This window comes from Cynara cardunculus (genome assembly GCF_001531365.2).
Source record: "Cynara cardunculus var. scolymus isolate 2C chromosome LG 1, CcrdV1, whole genome shotgun sequence".
Taxonomy (NCBI): domain Eukaryota; kingdom Viridiplantae; phylum Streptophyta; class Magnoliopsida; order Asterales; family Asteraceae; genus Cynara; species Cynara cardunculus.
Window position 1 is genome coordinate 11,218,305 of NC_037528.1, and position 17,986 is coordinate 11,236,290.

A 17,986-nucleotide genomic window follows, 5' to 3' on the forward strand; every position below is an offset into this window, starting at 1 on the left:
TATTTTTTAAACATGTTTTAATTGATATACGATTATGTATGTTAATTTGATAAATGTTTAAAATGAAACATTTAAAAGTAAATGACGTAAAGTAAATTAATTAATTAATTATAAGAGTATAAAGTGTAAATTTAAAATTATAATTTTAAAAAAATCGGTTGTGAGAGGGTAAATGTATGTGAGGGGTGAGTGTATGTGATGAAAGAAGGGGGTGAAAAAGTGAAAAAAATGACCTATGAGTAGTATAAAATGTATTTTGGTCATTTAATATTTTAAAACTTTAAGACTTTTGTTAAGATAGTATATATATATATATATATATATATAACAATAGCATTTCATTCCACCAAAATACCACCTTATTGTGAAGTTTAAATCCTTTATTTGTGGAATTCATTGGATTTTAAAGATTCTTTCTCTAAAAATGAAGAAACCAAACAAGAGAACGAAATTTGATCAAAGAAAATCAACATTCCAGTTCCATCAAAATATGCGGACCAAACACTATCCAAGACCTTGTACAATTTTTACACCTACTTACTTCAATCGTACATTTACTCCCGTCTCATCCCATACTGTGTACCATTATACATACCAAACACACCTTTTAGATATGGTTAGTAAGGTGTATTTGTTACAAGAAACATGAAATATAGAGATGAAATTTATATATTATAAAAATTACTATACTACCTTAACGTTTTCAAGTTAAGATTATCATTGATTTTTTTGGAACATTGTAAAATATCAATCGATCTATGTGATAAAACGTCTTTTTAATACAAACCCACATTTTTCCAAATCAATATTCCATATTGCTTTTCAATTAGAATAAATCTGACTTGATTTTCATAAACAATTTCTATATGAAACATGAGAATCCAATTGATTTGCTTTACTTTACTATCGGTTTATCTTTTCGAAATATTCTGGTACCCAATCATTTTTTTTTATCAAAACAGGAATAATTTTTTTTGAATATTCTTACCATATTTTTTTATTAAAACATAAATTTTGCATCTTATTTTTCAATTACAAGTTGTAAAAGCTATAAACCACCAATTAATGCTTAAGTTGATCTCTAAAAAACAAGAACAACAAATACTTTGAGTTATAAACATTATTTCAAAATCTTTAACCAATGAAACATTTTAACTTGGAATTTATAAATACCTGATTTATGATTTAAAATCACAACAAACTATAAAATTAGCATCGAAAGAGACCGAGAATAAAACAAAATTTGAAACAATATTGTTGTTAAATTTCATCTACATCGAACCCAGTTAGAAACTATTAATGAAACGGTTCTAACAACCAAACAAAACCACATAATTATTCTCCTAAATCCCCCACAAATATAGGATCAGAACCATAAGGGCTGTAACATAGTGGTTAAGGTGGAATATTTCATTTATCCAAGGTTCGATTTCAGGAGTACACAACTGTCGTACTCACTGAGTTTTTCACGACTGATTTTTTGCAGTCACAATTTACCAGATCAATCCAAAACATAGCCTGAGACAACATGACGGGAATGATGTATGCAAACCTCTTTTACCAAAAGAGTAAAGATACCAACTTACCAAAGGGGGTCTAGATATTGTTCAACTCACAAAACAAGAAAGCAAGCTACAAGTGGGAATGTGTGCAACAAGTAAAATAACATGAAACAAATTAGAAAAAAGGTATTGAGCTAAACTTAGATGGTTCTAAAATATTCCATTTTATCAAAATCTGGAAGCCATTATAGAGTTGTGAAGAAATCTACACAACTCTAAAGAAGAGTATAGTATTGCATACGTAACCTCAATGGAGTTTTGTGATTGACTAGTGTTTTAGGTTGGTGACAGTTAAATACAAAAATAGAACTTAGCTTCCATTTGGTGGCGAACCATTCGTGTAGACTAGGTCTGCTAGATACAGATCGCTCTCAAAAAAGGCCGAATGGAGAGCCCTCACACATTTTTCTGATTCGTTGTCGTTAACTATCAACGATATATTCACCTGCACCAGTCAAGAGGCATAATACTCAATTCCATGCCTGCCAAGACTGTAAACAATTGCATTGACGGGGGGAGTTGAGGCATGAAAATGGAAATCATTAATGATGTCGGGTTTGAGGTAATGGAATGAACCATTACCATATACTGGTTCATGAAACATTCCTAAACAAACCGGCATGAATGAAACTCATTCTCATTTCCATTCCCCTGTTGCATTCCCATTACTGAACCAAACGAAACAAACCCAGTATATCCCCACTCGGGTGTGGGGTGCAGAGGGGTGAGATGTAAGCAGACCGGACCCTACCCCAGAGAGTAGAGCGGCTGTTTCCTTGAAGACCCCTGGTTTGCAAAAAGCACCCCTGAACCTCATCAGATGGGTGGAATACCTTAGATGCTCCTTGAGATATCATCTGAACATTGACTCCATTTGTACGAAGAACATGAAATACCTAGAGTACGAATCAAAAAGACCAAACACAAGAAAAATCAGACAAAAAGAAAATGCAAGTTCTGCCATGAAGGTGGCAAATAACAGTTGTAAATCATGTTTGAGCCTGCAACAATACCTTCTCCAATATAAGTGAGGACCTCTGAACATTTCCAATCAGCGAAATAATTGATCGGTTCTGTAGGAGGTTCACTTTAGCAATTTTTTCAAGTTCTTCCACGACATTATCAAGTTCCTGCTTGGCAAAATACAAGCACCATTAAATGCTGCTACTTGGGGCACTTGTACACTTGTGTTTTACATCCATGGTTTGCTAACATTTGACGATATCATTTTTTTCTATATCAAGAAAGCCACAATTTTAAGAATCACAAATTTAGTGATCACTAGTTTTTTCTGCTTCATTTTATTACTTCTATAAGAAATCCAACAACAAAGACCTCAAAAACTCTAGGAAATTGCTCCTCAAGTCTGAAAAGTTCTTTCTGGTGATTGTGGGTGTTTGGGCCAGTTTGTGTGCACCTCGACTAAACCCATGGGGACCTGAAGAAAATAGCCAGAAAAACCCCAGTGGCTCTGAGGAGACTTGAACCGATAAGCTATAGCCTATAGGGACGAGCCCCGAAACCTAGCCTCTATTTGCCAATTGAGCTGGCCCTCAAGGTTTTAACTTTGGAAAGTTGTGCCAGCACTCTATTGAATATTGGCACTACTTAAGCGATAAGTTCAAACTACCAACTACTAATCGATATAAGCTAAAAGAAGTAAGCAGGTCAACTGTGACATCCCATTTGGAGCTTTCTCTGTCAAATCTAGTGCATACATAATCAAATTGAGAATGATATCATATGCTTGCCTGCTGAATCAACTCCCTGCTCCAAAGCTTTGAAGGATCCAACGTTAAGGAAATGCTAACTTCACTAGTAGCTACAACGTCAACCGAAATACCCAAATCCTCAAAAGTGGAGAATACCTGAACCATGTGCCAATTACAAATTAAAATCTACATCAGCCCACTCAGAAAATGATGATAACTGTATTGACCTTTTACCTTGGCTAGGAATCCAAACTGACCAAGCATGCGAGTGCTAACAATGTCTAACATGGTTACATTGCGTTTCAAAACAATGCTAGTCAGTATTGCCTGAAATTGAGATTGGTAGACGTTTAGGCTTTCAGAATCCTGATGATAATTTCTAGATCGTGATGAGTATTTCGCTACTGACCTTTGACATATCTCTTGATTTAGTAATTAGGGTACCTGGAGCATTAGGGTTGTAAGAATTTTTAACCCTAACAGGGATATCACCTTCTCTTGCAGGCCTCATAGACTGTGGATGCAGGACCTACGGACAGAGAAAATGAAAGAATAAAAACTAAAATCAAGAGTGAAAAGTGTCCAGATTTTCTGAAACTGATCATCTTGTTATATTGAAAGAAATATTGCAAATGAAGATAACAACAGCCACATCATCTATAAAAAGACTGTTAAAACTTAGGGATTAGAAGCTAAGGGACATCAAAAGTCCATTAAAATGAGGACAGTAAAAAGTTCCCTTCGAGAAAAAGAACATGAAGAATTAGGAAGCAATCAGGAAACTGGAAGCATGAGAGCATCACAACCAAATGGGAAAATGTTTTTTATGGCATAACAAATGTATACAAAAACAATGAGTAAATACCTGAGCACCAAAATATGCAAGTTCAGCAGCCTCATCGAAAGTTAAGTATGGCACAGGCTCTGCACCTGAGTATATGTTAGGGTCACATGTCAAAACACCATCCACATCTTTCCACACCTACACAAATGGAAAAAAGAAAAGAATAAATTAGAACTTCTGCTGAAACCACACTAAACTTCAAAAGACGCACTATAGAAGCTTGAGATAGTCTTTTTACACAACTTCTAGGAGACGAATACAAACTAAAGTGACATAATGAATGAGAATGTGATTTTTTAAGATCTTCACCAAACCTGAATTTCTCGCAAACCCAATCCTTTGCCGATGGTTGTGGCAGTCAAATCACTACCACCTCTTCCCAACGTAGTCACTGCAGAAGTTCTCCAACCCTACAATTTATATATGGATTTAAATTAGTCATTTCCAGAAAGTTCAAGCTCGTTATTCATGTGCTAGAACCATACAAAGAAATTTTAGAGAGGATGCAAAAAGCAAAAGACCTTCCCAAGGAAGCCAGTAACAATAGGAATTGCAGGATCACTAATCCAATCACCATGTAGTCTCTTTGCTACAGCTGGATAAGTTGCTTCCAGAATATCCGCATTGGTAAAGTCATCCGTTGTTATAAAACCAATATCAAATGCATCATACTGCAAGAAGAAATAAAAACAAAAGCAAGGTGTCAGCAGAGAATAATACATGAAATAATGGTCATATCTGTGTCATAATTTGTTACACCTCTAAGTCTTTCAATAATAAGATATTAAAAGTTGAAACCTCAGTTCATTCGGAGTCATGAAATCTAAACAACATTACCAAATGAATCCAAGATAATTTTGAGTTGCACCTATTACCTTTTCCTATGATGTTAATACCTAGAAGGAAATACTTCCTTTGAGTGACATTGATAATAATGTTAACCCAATCCCTCCCCAGCCCAGGTCAAAGGTCTCCCCGCTCTTTTTAGGGGGAGGAACCCTTAGGTTCTCGGGGCATTGGATTCTCACCAATGTTTGTGCTAAGCGGGCTCATAGTCTAAGTCTCTTGGTCCGAGGAAGGAGGTGACTGCAATGAGCAGAAATCTCACTCACCGGCCTAAACGAAATCTTTGTTCCATTTGTCTATGAACCGAACAGCACGTATAACCTTTTCCAATGGTGTTAATACCAAGAATTCCGACTTAGAGTTAATCTGTCATGATGTTTGCATTTCATATCATTATCCCACCATATATGGACATAAACATTTCATACTATCGTGGATGATTATTCAAAAGTTACTTGGGTCTCTCTTATGCCAGACAAGCTTCATGTCTTCTCAAACATCAAGAATTTATGTTCATTTGTGCAAAAGCAAAAAGGAGGAATAAAGATCCCCTTGTGGCACGGAGGTTCAAATGCGGTGACTCCAGGCTATCTGTAAAGCAGGTGGTCGTCCTGGGATTAGTCAGCTCGCATAGCGGGTTGGATATCCAGGTTAATAAAAAAAAGCAAAAAGTGTCAGAAGTGATAATGGCATTAAATTCATCAATACTCGATGCCAAAATTTCTTTCACTCCAAGAGAACTGTACATCAAACATCCTCCCCTTAGACACCACAACAAAATGGTGTTATGAGAAGCATCAAAACTTTCTCGAGGTTGGTAGAGCTGCTCATTTTCAAACAAAATTTCCAATTGGGCATGATTTCTCATCTGCAACCTACATAATTAAACAAACTACAAGCCTTGTTATTCACTTCAAACCCCTCACAAGCTGTGAGTGTTTTGTTGGTTCCAGCTCGCCACACATTTGATCATAGAGCTATAATCTGTCCACTCTTTTTTGATATCCCATTCTCAAAATGGTTGCGTTATTTGTGTAACACCCGAGATTTATTATTATTATTATTGTTACTTCCTCTGAAAACTTTGATCTGTTTTGTGCAATTTAGTCTCCTCTCATTTAAAATGAATTACCTCCTCCTTATATGTATATATATATATATATGTTTATTTTTTTTTATGTGTACCTTGCAATCACYTTTTTCAATAGGCTGTCATTATAGTTTTAGGGAAGGGGGGGGGTGCCTACTAGTGTCCTAAGTTGTACTACCACTTTCCTTTTCTTTCTAGATCTTCTTTACCCCTCGCGAACCATCCCTTTCCCTGAGAGTCCTTACCCTCTATTTTGTTGACTTGGAGAGATTAAGTTTTGGAGGGGAAGATGATGATAATGGTGGAGCTTGGTAAACCGACCTTGGGTTGAGAAAAAGAGATTTGAACCTATTTGTGGAAGCCCTGTAACCTGCTGTCTTCACCCCTCTAAGAGCCATACCACAGATCAACCCCAAGCCGTGGCTGCCTACAATGTGAAAGGAAGAACCGGTCCGCGAGGCAGCAGATGGTCGTGTCTTCTGTGTGAAGAAGGGAGCAGCAAGAAGGGTCTACCAGCAGCAGCTCGAGGCCGTGCCACTCCGCCCTCAACAGCAGCAGSCAAAACAGCCTCGGCTGTGTGTTCGTCCAGCAAGCAAACAGCCCCTTGTGCGGTATTTCTGCAGCAAACAGCAACCGTGCTGTCTGTTTCTTTCCTCCGACAGCAAACARCAAGCRGCAGACCTGCTGCCCGCGTTTCCCTCGAACAGCACCAAAACAGCGGCAGCAGCAACATCGAGACAGCAGCAGCATCGGGCCAACAGCAAACAGCAGCAGCAAACAGCAGCTCAAAGTGTGTTGCTCTGCTGTGTTTTCACCTTCATCGGCAGCAGCAAACGGCAGCAGAAAACAGCAGCTCAAAGTGTGTTGCTCTGCTGTGTTTTCACCTTCATCGGCAGCAGCAAACGGCAGCAGAAAACAGCAGCTCAAACCGTGCTGCTCTGCTGTGTTTTCACCATCGTCGGCAGCAAGAGGCAGCARCAAACAGCCTTGCTGCTTGGTTCTTTGTTCGAYAGCATCAACACCAAYAGCAGCCCTGCTGTTTTGTTCTTCGTTTCGTCAGCATCAACATCTTTAGCAACAGAAAACAGTAGCCTTGCTGCCTGTTTGCCTCGTTCCGACTGTCCCGATCAGCAGCAAGTGAGTCCATTATACCTTTCAAATAGAACCTTAYACATGTGAAATGATACAATGTTACCTCCTATGTTATTGGTGAAATCGCTTGCTCGGTAGGAATTAGAGATTTCCTTTAGATAAATGAATTAGTTTAGAAGTTCCGTTTATATTGATAAGAGAAGTGTGGGAAGATGGTCTTAGTTACTTGTTAAGAATACTTATTTAGAATAGTTAAGACCMTAAGACTCGTAATTACAAAATAGGGATATTCCGTTCAGTTAAGGGCACGTGCAAGATCTTAATGTGGAATATGTATCATTATGTTTAAGGTACTGAATTTAAGTATATGTTTGTTATGTACTGAGTTTTTAAACTTGAAGGTGTTTCTTGTATATGTGTGAAGGATGGTATAAGTTGGATTTGGGCATTGTGATTATTATGTGATTTCCAAACCACCTTCTCACTTTCACTCGGAATTAGGCATTGTGATTATTATGTAATTTCCGAGATAAAGAGCTTATGATCACGTTCGACTATATACTGGTTTAGGTTGATGTCGATGGTTCTAAACCTGCAAGTGGCGCTCTATAACGTTGATCTATGACTTACTTTGTGTTCCGTCATGATTAGCGGTAAATCGGGTCTCCCCCGTCATATTCAGATGTTTTAGTCTCGCCTCGAGTTTTTTTTTAAGCATTGTGTTCATTTTGTATCGTTCGGGGTTACGTTCCATCTATATATTCAAACATATTCTTGTTTGTTATTTACTTTGATTTTTATGGTTGGACTCACTAGGCGTAAGCCTAACACTTCTTCTTGACGTGGCTTGTTTATCAGGTTCCTTTTAGCGGCGGGGTTCTTAAGGGTTGAGAGGAGCGCTGATTTGWGAAAGGCTCTTTTGTAGATATAGCCTTGTATCTTTTAGCGTCGCATCTTGTTGTCTCGGTATTTTTGGAGTKTGATAGAAACACCCGTCTTTAATCTAGACATAGAATTAATCTAGATTAGTAGGTTGTTATTTATCTTCTCAGTAATTGTTTTGTAAACGCTATACCTTTACCCTATTGTTGGGTGAATTCTATATCAAGTCCTAGTATCCGTTAATTATTTTTATATATATTGAAGTTTTTATTTAGGGTGTAACAATTTGGTTTACAAAAAAGCACTTTAAAAGTTGACATGTAATTTTTCATAAAATGTTTTCCCTTTCATGGACCATAAGAAAGCCACTCAAACAACCCGTTAAATTCTTACAAGCCTTGATCAAGTGACCATCCACATTATCTGATCATATGTCCTCACAAAACATTGATTTGCATTGGAACAAGAGAAAAACAAATTTACGGATTTGAATGTCTAATTTTAGAGCATTCCATATATATGTATATACTCATTTATATATATATATGTATGTATGTATGTATGTAAATATATGTATATTCTCATCTATATCATCAATTAGAATGTGGTATGTGCATCAGCTGGATGTAAATCATGCCTTCCTACAAGGCTCTTTAGATGAGAATGTATATATGCTTCCCCTCATCAGAGAATTTCTTCTAACTCTTCCACTCATTTCCCTTTCCTGTGATTTTCATCACTCAACAGTTTCACTTTGGTTTGTTATTCTTTGTTAAAATAATATAGATGCCAACTCTGCAATCAATTTAATGACACGTAAAATCCATAAAATCCTCAACATGAAAAGGCAACAAAGAAGTTCGCACTAGATCTAACCTCATGACAGTATTTATGGATAACTTTTGTTAGGCGTGGTTTACTTATTGGAAGATAATAACAAAGAGAAACAAAAGTTGTTGCTAGCTTTCTGTAGGCCTATAGCTTACATTTGAGGAATCAAATTTGAAAGCAAGAAATAATGGTGGCTGATAACATGCCATCACTAAGTAGCAAAATTTTCAGTCATAGATTTTATTCAAGTAATAAAAAAACCACATACTTGGCGGGCTTTGACACCAATTTTGTTCAAGTATGCTGCAAATATTCTTGTGGACATGCACTCTCCAAATGAAACAATGTAGTCCCTTGCACGTGGAGTCAACTCTTTCAGTACGGCAATCCCATTCAGAAGTCGCTCTAATTTATCTAGGTGGTCTGCAAAAAACTCTAAAAACATTAAACCACATTGCCATATGAAGCAGAAGAAACAAACATCAGCCCAAATGGGCAAGCATAAGGCAGGGCCTTAAAATTTGGAATCAGGAGAAGTATTAGTGACCTCGGTAATAAATAATTGCAACAAGAAAGAATTGAGCAGAAATCTTTTTGATGATTAATTTCATGATTTGGAACTCAAAGAAAGTGTAAAACAAGTCAAGAACAACCGAGTGCGATGCAATATGAAACGTGGTCACTACAACCACCAATTTGTGTCTGAGATATCTGAACAGCTCCAAGAAAAGATACCTCCCATCCCCTAATCTAATAAAAGACTCTTTCGAGGAACATAATATTTCAAGGAAACCAATGTCAGTAGGGCCTTGTGCTATTCATGTACAACAATAAACTGAAAGCTCTACATATATATTACACCATAAGATTTGGATAATCTATCATCGGGATAGAAAGTGACATTCTTCCGATAATTGGAGACCTACCTTTAATGAGTGATCTGTCTAATCCAAGCTCATCCACTGTCCTGAGTATATACACCAATGCCTGATCAGCACAAAATAATGTCTATAATCTTTAGAAGACGTAAAAGTCGATGATCCAAATTTTCACCTGTAGTGCAATTCTTTCACAAAGCTCAGCTCATCAATTTCAGACACATTAGAAACACAGTTTGTAGCCTTTTCTCCAGCCTATATGACACAACACAGATTTAACTTTAACACTTCTTGAAGGAACATCTAGAATATAAATTTAAAAATTGGTGGTTGCACAAACCACTATAAGCTTGTTGGTAGTCTTGCCCATAGCAGAGAGGACAATCACAGGATTCTCTTTTGGAAAGCTGAGAATGAGCTCAGCAACTTCTTTCATCCTATCTGCTGAGGCTACTGATGATCCACCAAACTTCATCACGCATGATAGTTGGTTGCTTGATCCTTCTGAACCTGGACTTCTGGGTTCAGTTTGAACCAGAACATCATTGTTTCTCCCATCACAAACCACCCTTAGACCTCTTCCCCTGCTTGGAGCTGGAACCCTCAAAGCTCCACACAATTCGGTGAGTGGATCAAAATTAAGTCGCTGCTGTGAGCACAATGATTGGGAGTGCACAGCTCTCTTTGAAAAACAATAAAGAGTCTTGATTCCACACAAGTGTGTAGTTGTTGCCATTGAAACAGCTTGATTGTTTATTGGTAACAACTCACCAAATAAACAGGGGCGGAGTACCTATGGGGGGTTTAATAAGCTGAGAGAGCTAACTAAGCAGCTTAGCTCTCCCTACAAAAAACGAAATTCTTTTTAATGATCTGATCTGATAACGAGCTTCGCTTATGAAACTGTTGCAGAAATCTATGAAGCACCTGCAAGTACCAGGATATACATATATATATAAAAATTTGAAATAGCAGAAATGATAAACAATCTAGAACAACAAGTCCTCAATCATTCACCAATATGAACAATCATAATGAAAAACACGTAAAAAGCATGTAACGTAAGAAATGAAATGCGGCTATGATTAACGACTACTGTAAGCATAAAGAATCATGAATTCAAATGATTAATTAAAAAAAAGAACCATGGATTTCAAATGCAAATGTGTATTTGGTTCAGATCGGCAGTCTGAACAGGAAAAATGTTGGATTTCAGCACTTTTTAGCATCTGTATACACCAAAAGTAAAGCGATGAAATGAAATGAAAGACAGGATCACGAAATTGAACGGCGTACCGACGTAGAGAGAGGGTGTGGGGGTTTGAAAGGTAGGGTTTAGGGATGAATGATTTGGGGTATTTGAGATGCGGCGGAGGTGAGAAAATGGAAAGAAAGTAGTGAAGGGAATGAGGCAGAAACTGCCCCTGTACAAGGACCACTGGTCTTGTTATTTCATATGCTGAATTTGCTTGGCTGCTTCCTTTCATCATCCCCCACCAAATTACATGTTCAAATCATGCCTATTCAAGTGTAGCTGTAGGTCCCACATTCTATTTTATTTTTATTTTTATTTTTATTTTTATTTTTATTTTTATTTTTATTTTTATTTTTGTTTCTGTTTCTGTTTTTATTTTTATTTTTATTTTTAAAAAAATCAGTTTAAAGTTTATAAAATGTGTATTTTGATATTCAAATGTTGATGTGATGTTGACATGTGTCGTTTAAAATTTACTTCATAACTTCTAGAAAAATAACGACCCATACAATTAATTTCTAGAAAAGTAACTACCCACACAATAAAAATGAGATATAAATTACTTGAATTGTGTTGGTAAAAATAGTTATTTACATTTTTACAATAAATATTTCACTTTTAAAAAAGTGCGTTATATTTTTATGTGTTCCATACTTGCATTTATTTTACAATCACCAAATAAAACAACAAAAATACCATAAGAGATGTTTCATTTATTTGACATTCACTCGGGACCGGACCTGTCAAGCCTCGAGCAATTCCGTACACTTGTAACTTATTTTCGTAAGTAGAATATTTTTTTAGGCAAAAACGACACATCCACTAAACTTTGCAGGGTGCTTCATAGTATAAGAAAATGCAAAGAAACAACAACTAAAAAACTCTAGAAATAAAAATAAAAACCCGAAAAAAACCATTGAAATCAACCAAAAGAAAACTATCTCGAAAAGTGGAATTCAACAAAAAAAACACATTGAACGGCTTTGTAAGGCTTTGATCCACCTCAAATGTAGACCCACTCTGACAAAAATCCTGAATCTGCTACTGAATTCACCAAATAAATAAAACAATCATATAGTTATAAATTATAACATAGCATTTTTATCTCTTTTCATTAAAGCATTAACATTTCACATGCATATCAAACAAAAAGACAAATCCAAAACTTTTTTGGCAACTCACTGCAAATATATCATGCTCTCCATAATTTGAGTTTATAAACTTGAGCACAAGATTAAGAGATTTCCACCATCAAAATTTGGTATTCCAATTTGATCCCAACAAATTAAAACAAAATTAACAGAAGTTGACAAATAACATATCTCAAGCCACATGTTTCTTTCTCTTCTTTGCTTTCTTTGCTTTCTTCTCTTGAGAATGTTCCGAGACCAAGTCTACAGGCTCGTGACCACGGCTGCCCGAGTCCAGAGAAGACCTGCTGCTGGGTCTTGAATCAGTGGACCGAACCTTTTCTTCAGATAGAGAACTTTTATGCCCACTGCTATGACTTAAGTGTCTTGATCTCGTACTCTTCGTGGGAGTTGCAAAATGATTAGCAGAGTTGGTCAATGAAGTTGCAAAAGAAGACATTTCGTACAGCTGTTTTAGTTTCTTGGTATCGTCTTTTGGAACTTCTCCAGGCTCCATATAATGAACAAACGACACTCGCCTTGTAATCTTACCAACTGTCAACATACATGAACGCAAAACAATATAAACGAGTCAGGCCTGTTTGTTAGCAGCTTTAATGGGACTCGGAGCTTATTCGGTCAGTTATACATGATTGTTTGGTAGTGGCTTAATGATACAGAAAAGGCCGATGCAGTAAGCTCTTCTAGGGAGGGAGCTTTATGCAGAAAGCTTCTAGGGGGAGCTTTATGCAGAAAGCCAAAAAAAATTACAAACTTGCCCCTCCCAAATAAAGAACATCTCGTTCCATCTATGAACAACTCTTCCAAATTTTCCCAATATATATAGACAGATTAATACACACAGACAGCTTTATTCATAAAGGACTTAACGGAAAACCAACCAAACAGCCCTTTATTATATTCACAAATATTGAATTAGATCCTAATATAGTAGAAATTTATGCATCTACACCCTACGTCCATAATAGTTCTGAAAGGCATAGATTTTTCTATTTTACTAAAGCACATCACATATTTTACGATTCTAGAAAATAGCTTGCAAAACTTTAACCAAATGAATGTTACTTAATTTGCTCTATTCTTTTGCAAAATCTTTCTTTGCATCCAATAAAAAAGCACTATTAAGTGTCAAATATGAAAACAAATGTATGATATGCAAGGATGCCTTGTACTTGACACGAAATCCCAGAGGCCCCACAATTTCTTTCTAACAAACAGCAAAATGAAGCAAGCTGAAATGAAGAGAGGCCATAATGCCTAATGCAACAAAGCAGAACTCACTCATCCGAAACTACATGGGACATTGCTCTGAAGAGGTGAATTTGGCTGATCAGTCCATGTAGAACATGTATGTCATCGACTATTTCAAACTCTTTTCATTGGCCCAGAGAGCACAGCCTCCTAGGGGGTTAAGAGTTCAAACCTCACCAAAGGCGAGTGTCCATTAGTATTTGCCGTATATAAACATTATATACTTCAAAAAAGCTAATTCAAACTCTTTCTATGACAATTTTTTTGGTGCAGAAAACAGTCCAAATTAAGTGTTTCATTTTGAAAAACCGTTAAAGTTGCCACATGACCATTTTGTAAGAAGTAAAAAGGTAATTTTTCATCTTCTTCCTTCTATCTGTATCCTCTTCCTTTCTTCTTTATCATCCTCATTTCTTCAACTTGAAAATCAAAAAACTTCTATCCAAAATTGAACTCAAAGCCAAAATCAATAACCAAGAAGTAAGGTTAACAACTTAAATCCAATAAAATAAATTAAATGAAATCCCAAAATATATCAAAAATTAAACCAAAAAACTATCTTTCGTGACTAATTAATTCATCCTAGACAATGAGGAGCATGTAAACCACACCCTTGAGGCCTTGGCATACGACACCAATTTCTTAGGTTGGTAACCAAACCCAGTTCAAAAAATCTAATGCAAATGACACCAGTATCACTACCACTCTGCTAGGCCCAAACCAGTTTGTAAGTATACAAAATAGCAACAGAAAGCAATTTGGGTATTTTGTTTATGAGAGTCTATAAATAGAGTGGGAATGCCATGGGACTGTCACGTGCTTATTCATATGAAGGCGTACATGTTTTTGAACCTAGAGTTAACAAGACATGACAAAGTCATACCAACTTTTGAATCTGCTGCAGCAGATAGAAAGACCGTGGCTTTTGGTTCCTGTGTAGCAAGGCTGACAACATCATACGACTTTCCTGTTAAGATGGAAAATGGACAGTAAGAAGAAGCTCCGCTGAATTATTAGCATTGATACATCCAACTGCTGGAAACTTTCTTTCAAAATGGTGTTTTAACTGTTAAGTCTTGACCTATAGTTATTCAACCACCCAGCAAGAAAGTGTTAATTTAGCCACTCGACTTTCGTTTTTCAAATTACTTTGGTCACTCGGGGAAAATTTAATGGAGGGGTTCGACCCCCTTTCCCCCACAATATAAATGGCATTAGAAAATGAACTATTAGGAATGAAAAAGTAACTTCATTAACCTTGAAATTGCTATTGGCAGACAATTTATTTTAGCTATCATTTTGTTTTCTTGAGTAGTCTATTTCTCTCTTCGTCATCAGATATTTAACTCCCCTTCATAAAATTCAGCATTGTCACCTCTGCTTCCTCCACTCTTTATTTACCACCTCAGAAACTCCACATTCTCTCATCTCAACAAAACCCCACCTTTGGCACCACAACCCTGGATGAATAGCTTTAGTGAAGATTAATTTTCTTTTTTCCTGTGCTTTATCTTACACAACACATACACAGACACTGAACTTACAAACCACATTACAACATCACTTGAACAAATAAACGTGTAAAATTCTTGTGGGGAATTGAGTTTGATGTAGGAGAAGTTAATTTCAACGAGCATTGCCAACTTGTATGCCACAAGCTGCTTACACAACCATGAAAAGCAGTCAGCTTTGTGTTAGGAAATGGACAAGGTGCATGAAAAGCAGAGGATGTGTATAAGTTGGTGTGGTTGTGTAGGCAGCTTGTGGCATACAAGTTGGCAATGCTCGTTGAAATTAACTTCTCCTACATCAAACTTAATTCCCCACAAGAATTTTACACGTTTATTTGTTCAAGTGATGTTGTAATGTGGTTTGTAAGTTCAGTGTCTGTGTATGTGTTGTGTAAGATAAAGCACAGGAAAGAAGAAAATTAATGTGAACATGCATGTATGGCATCCTTGTGAAGAAAATCTGGTATTAAGGATTCAAAGAGGGGGTAAATCTGAGTGAGTACGAGTCTTCAGCTGAATTCCTCCTCCTCCATCTTCATCATTCTTTTTAAAGTTTCTTTCTTTCCAAGAAGTTTTTTTGGGTACGTTTCTAGCTTAAAGTGAAAGAATCTGACATGGCTGACAATAATGGTTATTTGAAGAAAATGAAGAATTTTTTAGATGACAAAATAAAATTTTAGTTCTCCGAAGTTGATTATAGTTTAAACCTTCAACCTAGGGGTTTCAAAATGTTAGACAAGACCCTGAAAGATCCCTTCTAACTTTCAATTATGAATATGTAGCCAATAAACCAATTTTAACACTTCCATAATCGGGAGACTGATATAGATTTATATTATTAGTTAAGTGGCCATTTAAATTAGTTTTGCTCAACCTGAACACATGCATGAACGTTCTTCTGTGACATCTGCATTTGGTGTATTATACCCAAACGGCAAGGTACCAAAAAGGAAAAAAATGAAGAAAACTTAACTCACCAGATGAACCTTCAACAGTGCCCAAGTGCCCATCATGTTGATGAAGGTCCAACAAGAGCTGTTGCCCATCAAAATCAGGAATCTGCAGTACCAACCAACAAACCCTTTGCTCAAAAGACAATTATAGGAAATCTTATGACTGAATAGAACTTAAAAAATGACCTCTGGAGGTGAATTTCTCTTTAATTTTTGGAAAACTAAGGACAGATTGAATAAAAAAGCAAGTGTGACTTCCAAATTCTGAAATAAAAGGAAGACATCATACTTGATCTTTAGGCCATTGTATGAGCCACAGCTCAGTAGAATCTGTAGAATTTAGTTCAATTAGTGGAGCTCTTGCATCCTCCTGAAATTCTGGTGGAAGCTTGAATCCCGACTGGTTAGCATCTTCCATTACAATTTTGCTTCTGAAGATAGAAAATAACAAGCAGCTTAGTGATGAGATAATAGCAGGTATAAAAGACATATGAGGCACCGAAAAGACATGATGCACAAGACCTATTTGAATTTTGGCAAACATATGTATGTATGAAACAAGAACAAGAAAGTAACAATCAATACAGAGGTAGTAGAGCCTGATGAGGAGAACCTGCAGAGGGTTCTGTGAACAAAGGTTGTAGTCTAACCAATCTGAAAACATACTAATTAGTTTATTTATTAGGTTTTGAATTTTGAATTGGTTGTTGCTTCAGATGTTGTACTTGCTCGAGTAGCAACAAAAATGCACTCATCAAAGCATGGGAAGAAAAACTGTACACAAATATAGAATGGATTGCATCAAGTTGGAACCATTTGTTAATATATTATCATGATTCGCACTAGGGATTTTTCCTGAATTAATCAGAAGACAGTATAATAACAGAAGAGAAAACGAGCGGCATGAGCAATAAATCAATGGCGAGCAGTATTATACAGAAGCAAATCAAAAAACAAAAGCAGTAAAAGAAGCAAATCAAGCCAAAAAAAAAAACTGGGGTTCAGCTGCTGAAACGAATCAAGAGAGCAGCGGCGTGATGACTGGGCCGTCGACGATTGAGGAGGAACCGAGGGAGGAACAAGGGTTTCTATTTTATATATTGGGCCTATGTGGCTCCGCACCACAGTCCCGAAGTCCTTAAAACCCTGTTTAGTGACAACTTTAATCCGTGACATGATAAATTGTCCTCGGACTAACTCAGGTAAAAGTTTGATACACAGACTTTGTATCAGGCGGTATAATCATTGATAATCCGCCACCTGTGATTGAAGTTCTAACTCGACAAAACCAGAACATGGAGTATTAACATGAGGAATGAATGTTAATTTCATACCTGATGAACGGGGTCGGCACCTGCTGAAAGAAAGCAACGCCTGCCGGGATAGAACGTCGATCGGAGCTGGCGACGGAGGGAAGGCAGAGGCGGAAGGCCTGAGCGGCGGCTAAGGCTGGCGACGGAGGGAAGGAGAGGGGGCAGGAGAACCTAGCGGGAAAGGAGCGACGATTTGTTTCTCGTTTTAGGGTATCAATCTATTAAGTTTTTTTTTAATAATACGGAAAAATAATTAAAATAACCATTTATAGTTTGGAAATTAGCTGATAAGTTAATTGATAATCTAAATGATTAATAAATTATATTTGATAAAAATTAGCCTCTAAACATGTAAAATAATCAAACGTTTATCCGAGTAAGCACTTAGCAAATCACATTACCTTATCGTATGAATATAATAAGGACCAAGAATCTTACCCGGTAAAAACGAGATAAGGACCAAGAGTCTTACCCGGTAAGTGAGGGCGACGACTTTTACCATGGTAAGCGCTTATCGGGTAAATTGTTGCATACGATATCGTTTTTGTATACTAAAATCTTACCTGGTAAGTAATTAATAATGCTAAATTTTACTTATAAACACTTGTTGAATAAGTGTTTGGTAAACGGCCCCTTAAGCCGAATATGTTAAACTCAAAGAAAACCAAGCGTAATGACCCTAAGAGCTCTCACTCTAAAAGGTTGATGGAATTAAAAATAGCCGGTTATAAATATTTTATAATTCAAATAAACTTTTAATTATATAATATGTTAATCAATATAAATAATATGGTAAAAAAAATTAAGTAATATAA

At 36.5% G+C, this 17,986-nt stretch overlaps 2 protein-coding genes across 4 annotated transcripts; both read right to left on the reverse strand.

Moving 5' to 3' along the window:
• Positions 1 to 1,677: 1,677 nt before the first annotated feature.
• Positions 1,678 to 11,235, reverse strand: LOC112515261 (aspartokinase 2, chloroplastic-like). The gene is made up of 14 exons (XM_025121969.1): positions 11,034 to 11,235; positions 10,078 to 10,664; positions 9,913 to 9,992; positions 9,786 to 9,826; positions 9,128 to 9,282; positions 4,640 to 4,789; positions 4,433 to 4,528; positions 4,140 to 4,256; positions 3,684 to 3,803; positions 3,509 to 3,601; positions 3,314 to 3,430; positions 2,576 to 2,692; positions 2,396 to 2,458; positions 1,678 to 2,007 (listed from the first exon to the last, which is right to left on the reverse strand). Exons 2-14 carry the CDS (start codon positions 10,471 to 10,473, stop codon positions 1,873 to 1,875), a joined length of 1,680 nt encoding a protein of 559 aa, XP_024977737.1. The 5' UTR covers positions 10,474 to 10,664; positions 11,034 to 11,235; the 3' UTR covers positions 1,678 to 1,872.
• An 896-nt stretch (positions 11,236 to 12,131) lies between these two features.
• LOC112509000 lies at positions 12,132 to 17,340 on the reverse strand. 3 transcript variants are annotated; one of them, XM_025113871.1, is made up of 5 exons: positions 17,193 to 17,340; positions 16,148 to 16,289; positions 15,883 to 15,964; positions 14,278 to 14,361; positions 12,132 to 12,677 (listed from the first exon to the last, which is right to left on the reverse strand). In XM_025113871.1, exons 2-5 carry the CDS (start codon positions 16,274 to 16,276, stop codon positions 12,316 to 12,318), a joined length of 657 nt encoding a protein of 218 aa, XP_024969639.1. In that variant the 5' UTR covers positions 16,277 to 16,289; positions 17,193 to 17,340; the 3' UTR covers positions 12,132 to 12,315. The 3 variants fall into 3 exon arrangements, with proteins under 3 accessions (XP_024969639.1, XP_024969644.1, XP_024969648.1); XM_025113876.1 differs by lacking the exon at positions 17,193 to 17,340 and adding an exon at positions 16,854 to 17,154; XM_025113880.1 differs by lacking the exon at positions 17,193 to 17,340 and having other exon boundaries at positions 16,148 to 17,154.
• Between the last annotated feature and the right edge of the window lie 646 nt (positions 17,341 to 17,986).

Coding starts and splice junctions, on each gene's coding strand:
- LOC112515261 (XM_025121969.1), bottom strand. CDS start 10,473: ATGGCAACAACTACACACTTGTGTGGAATCAAGACTCTTTATTGTTTT. Junction 3,602..3,683: donor AATCAAGAGATATGTCAAAG/GTCAGTAGCGAA, acceptor TCTCAATTTCAG/GCAATACTGACTAGCATTGT. Junction 3,431..3,508: donor AGTTTGGATTCCTAGCCAAG/GTAAAAGGTCAA, acceptor CACATGGTTCAG/GTATTCTCCACTTTTGAGGA.
- LOC112509000 (XM_025113880.1), bottom strand. CDS start 16,522: ATGTTTTCAGATTGGTTAGACTACAACCTTTGTTCACAGAACCCTCTG. Junction 15,965..16,147: donor TACAATGGCCTAAAGATCAA/GTATGATGTCTT, acceptor TTGGTACTGCAG/ATTCCTGATTTTGATGGGCA. Junction 14,362..15,882: donor CACTGTTGAAGGTTCATCTG/GTGAGTTAAGTT, acceptor CCATCTTAACAG/GAAAGTCGTATGATGTTGTC.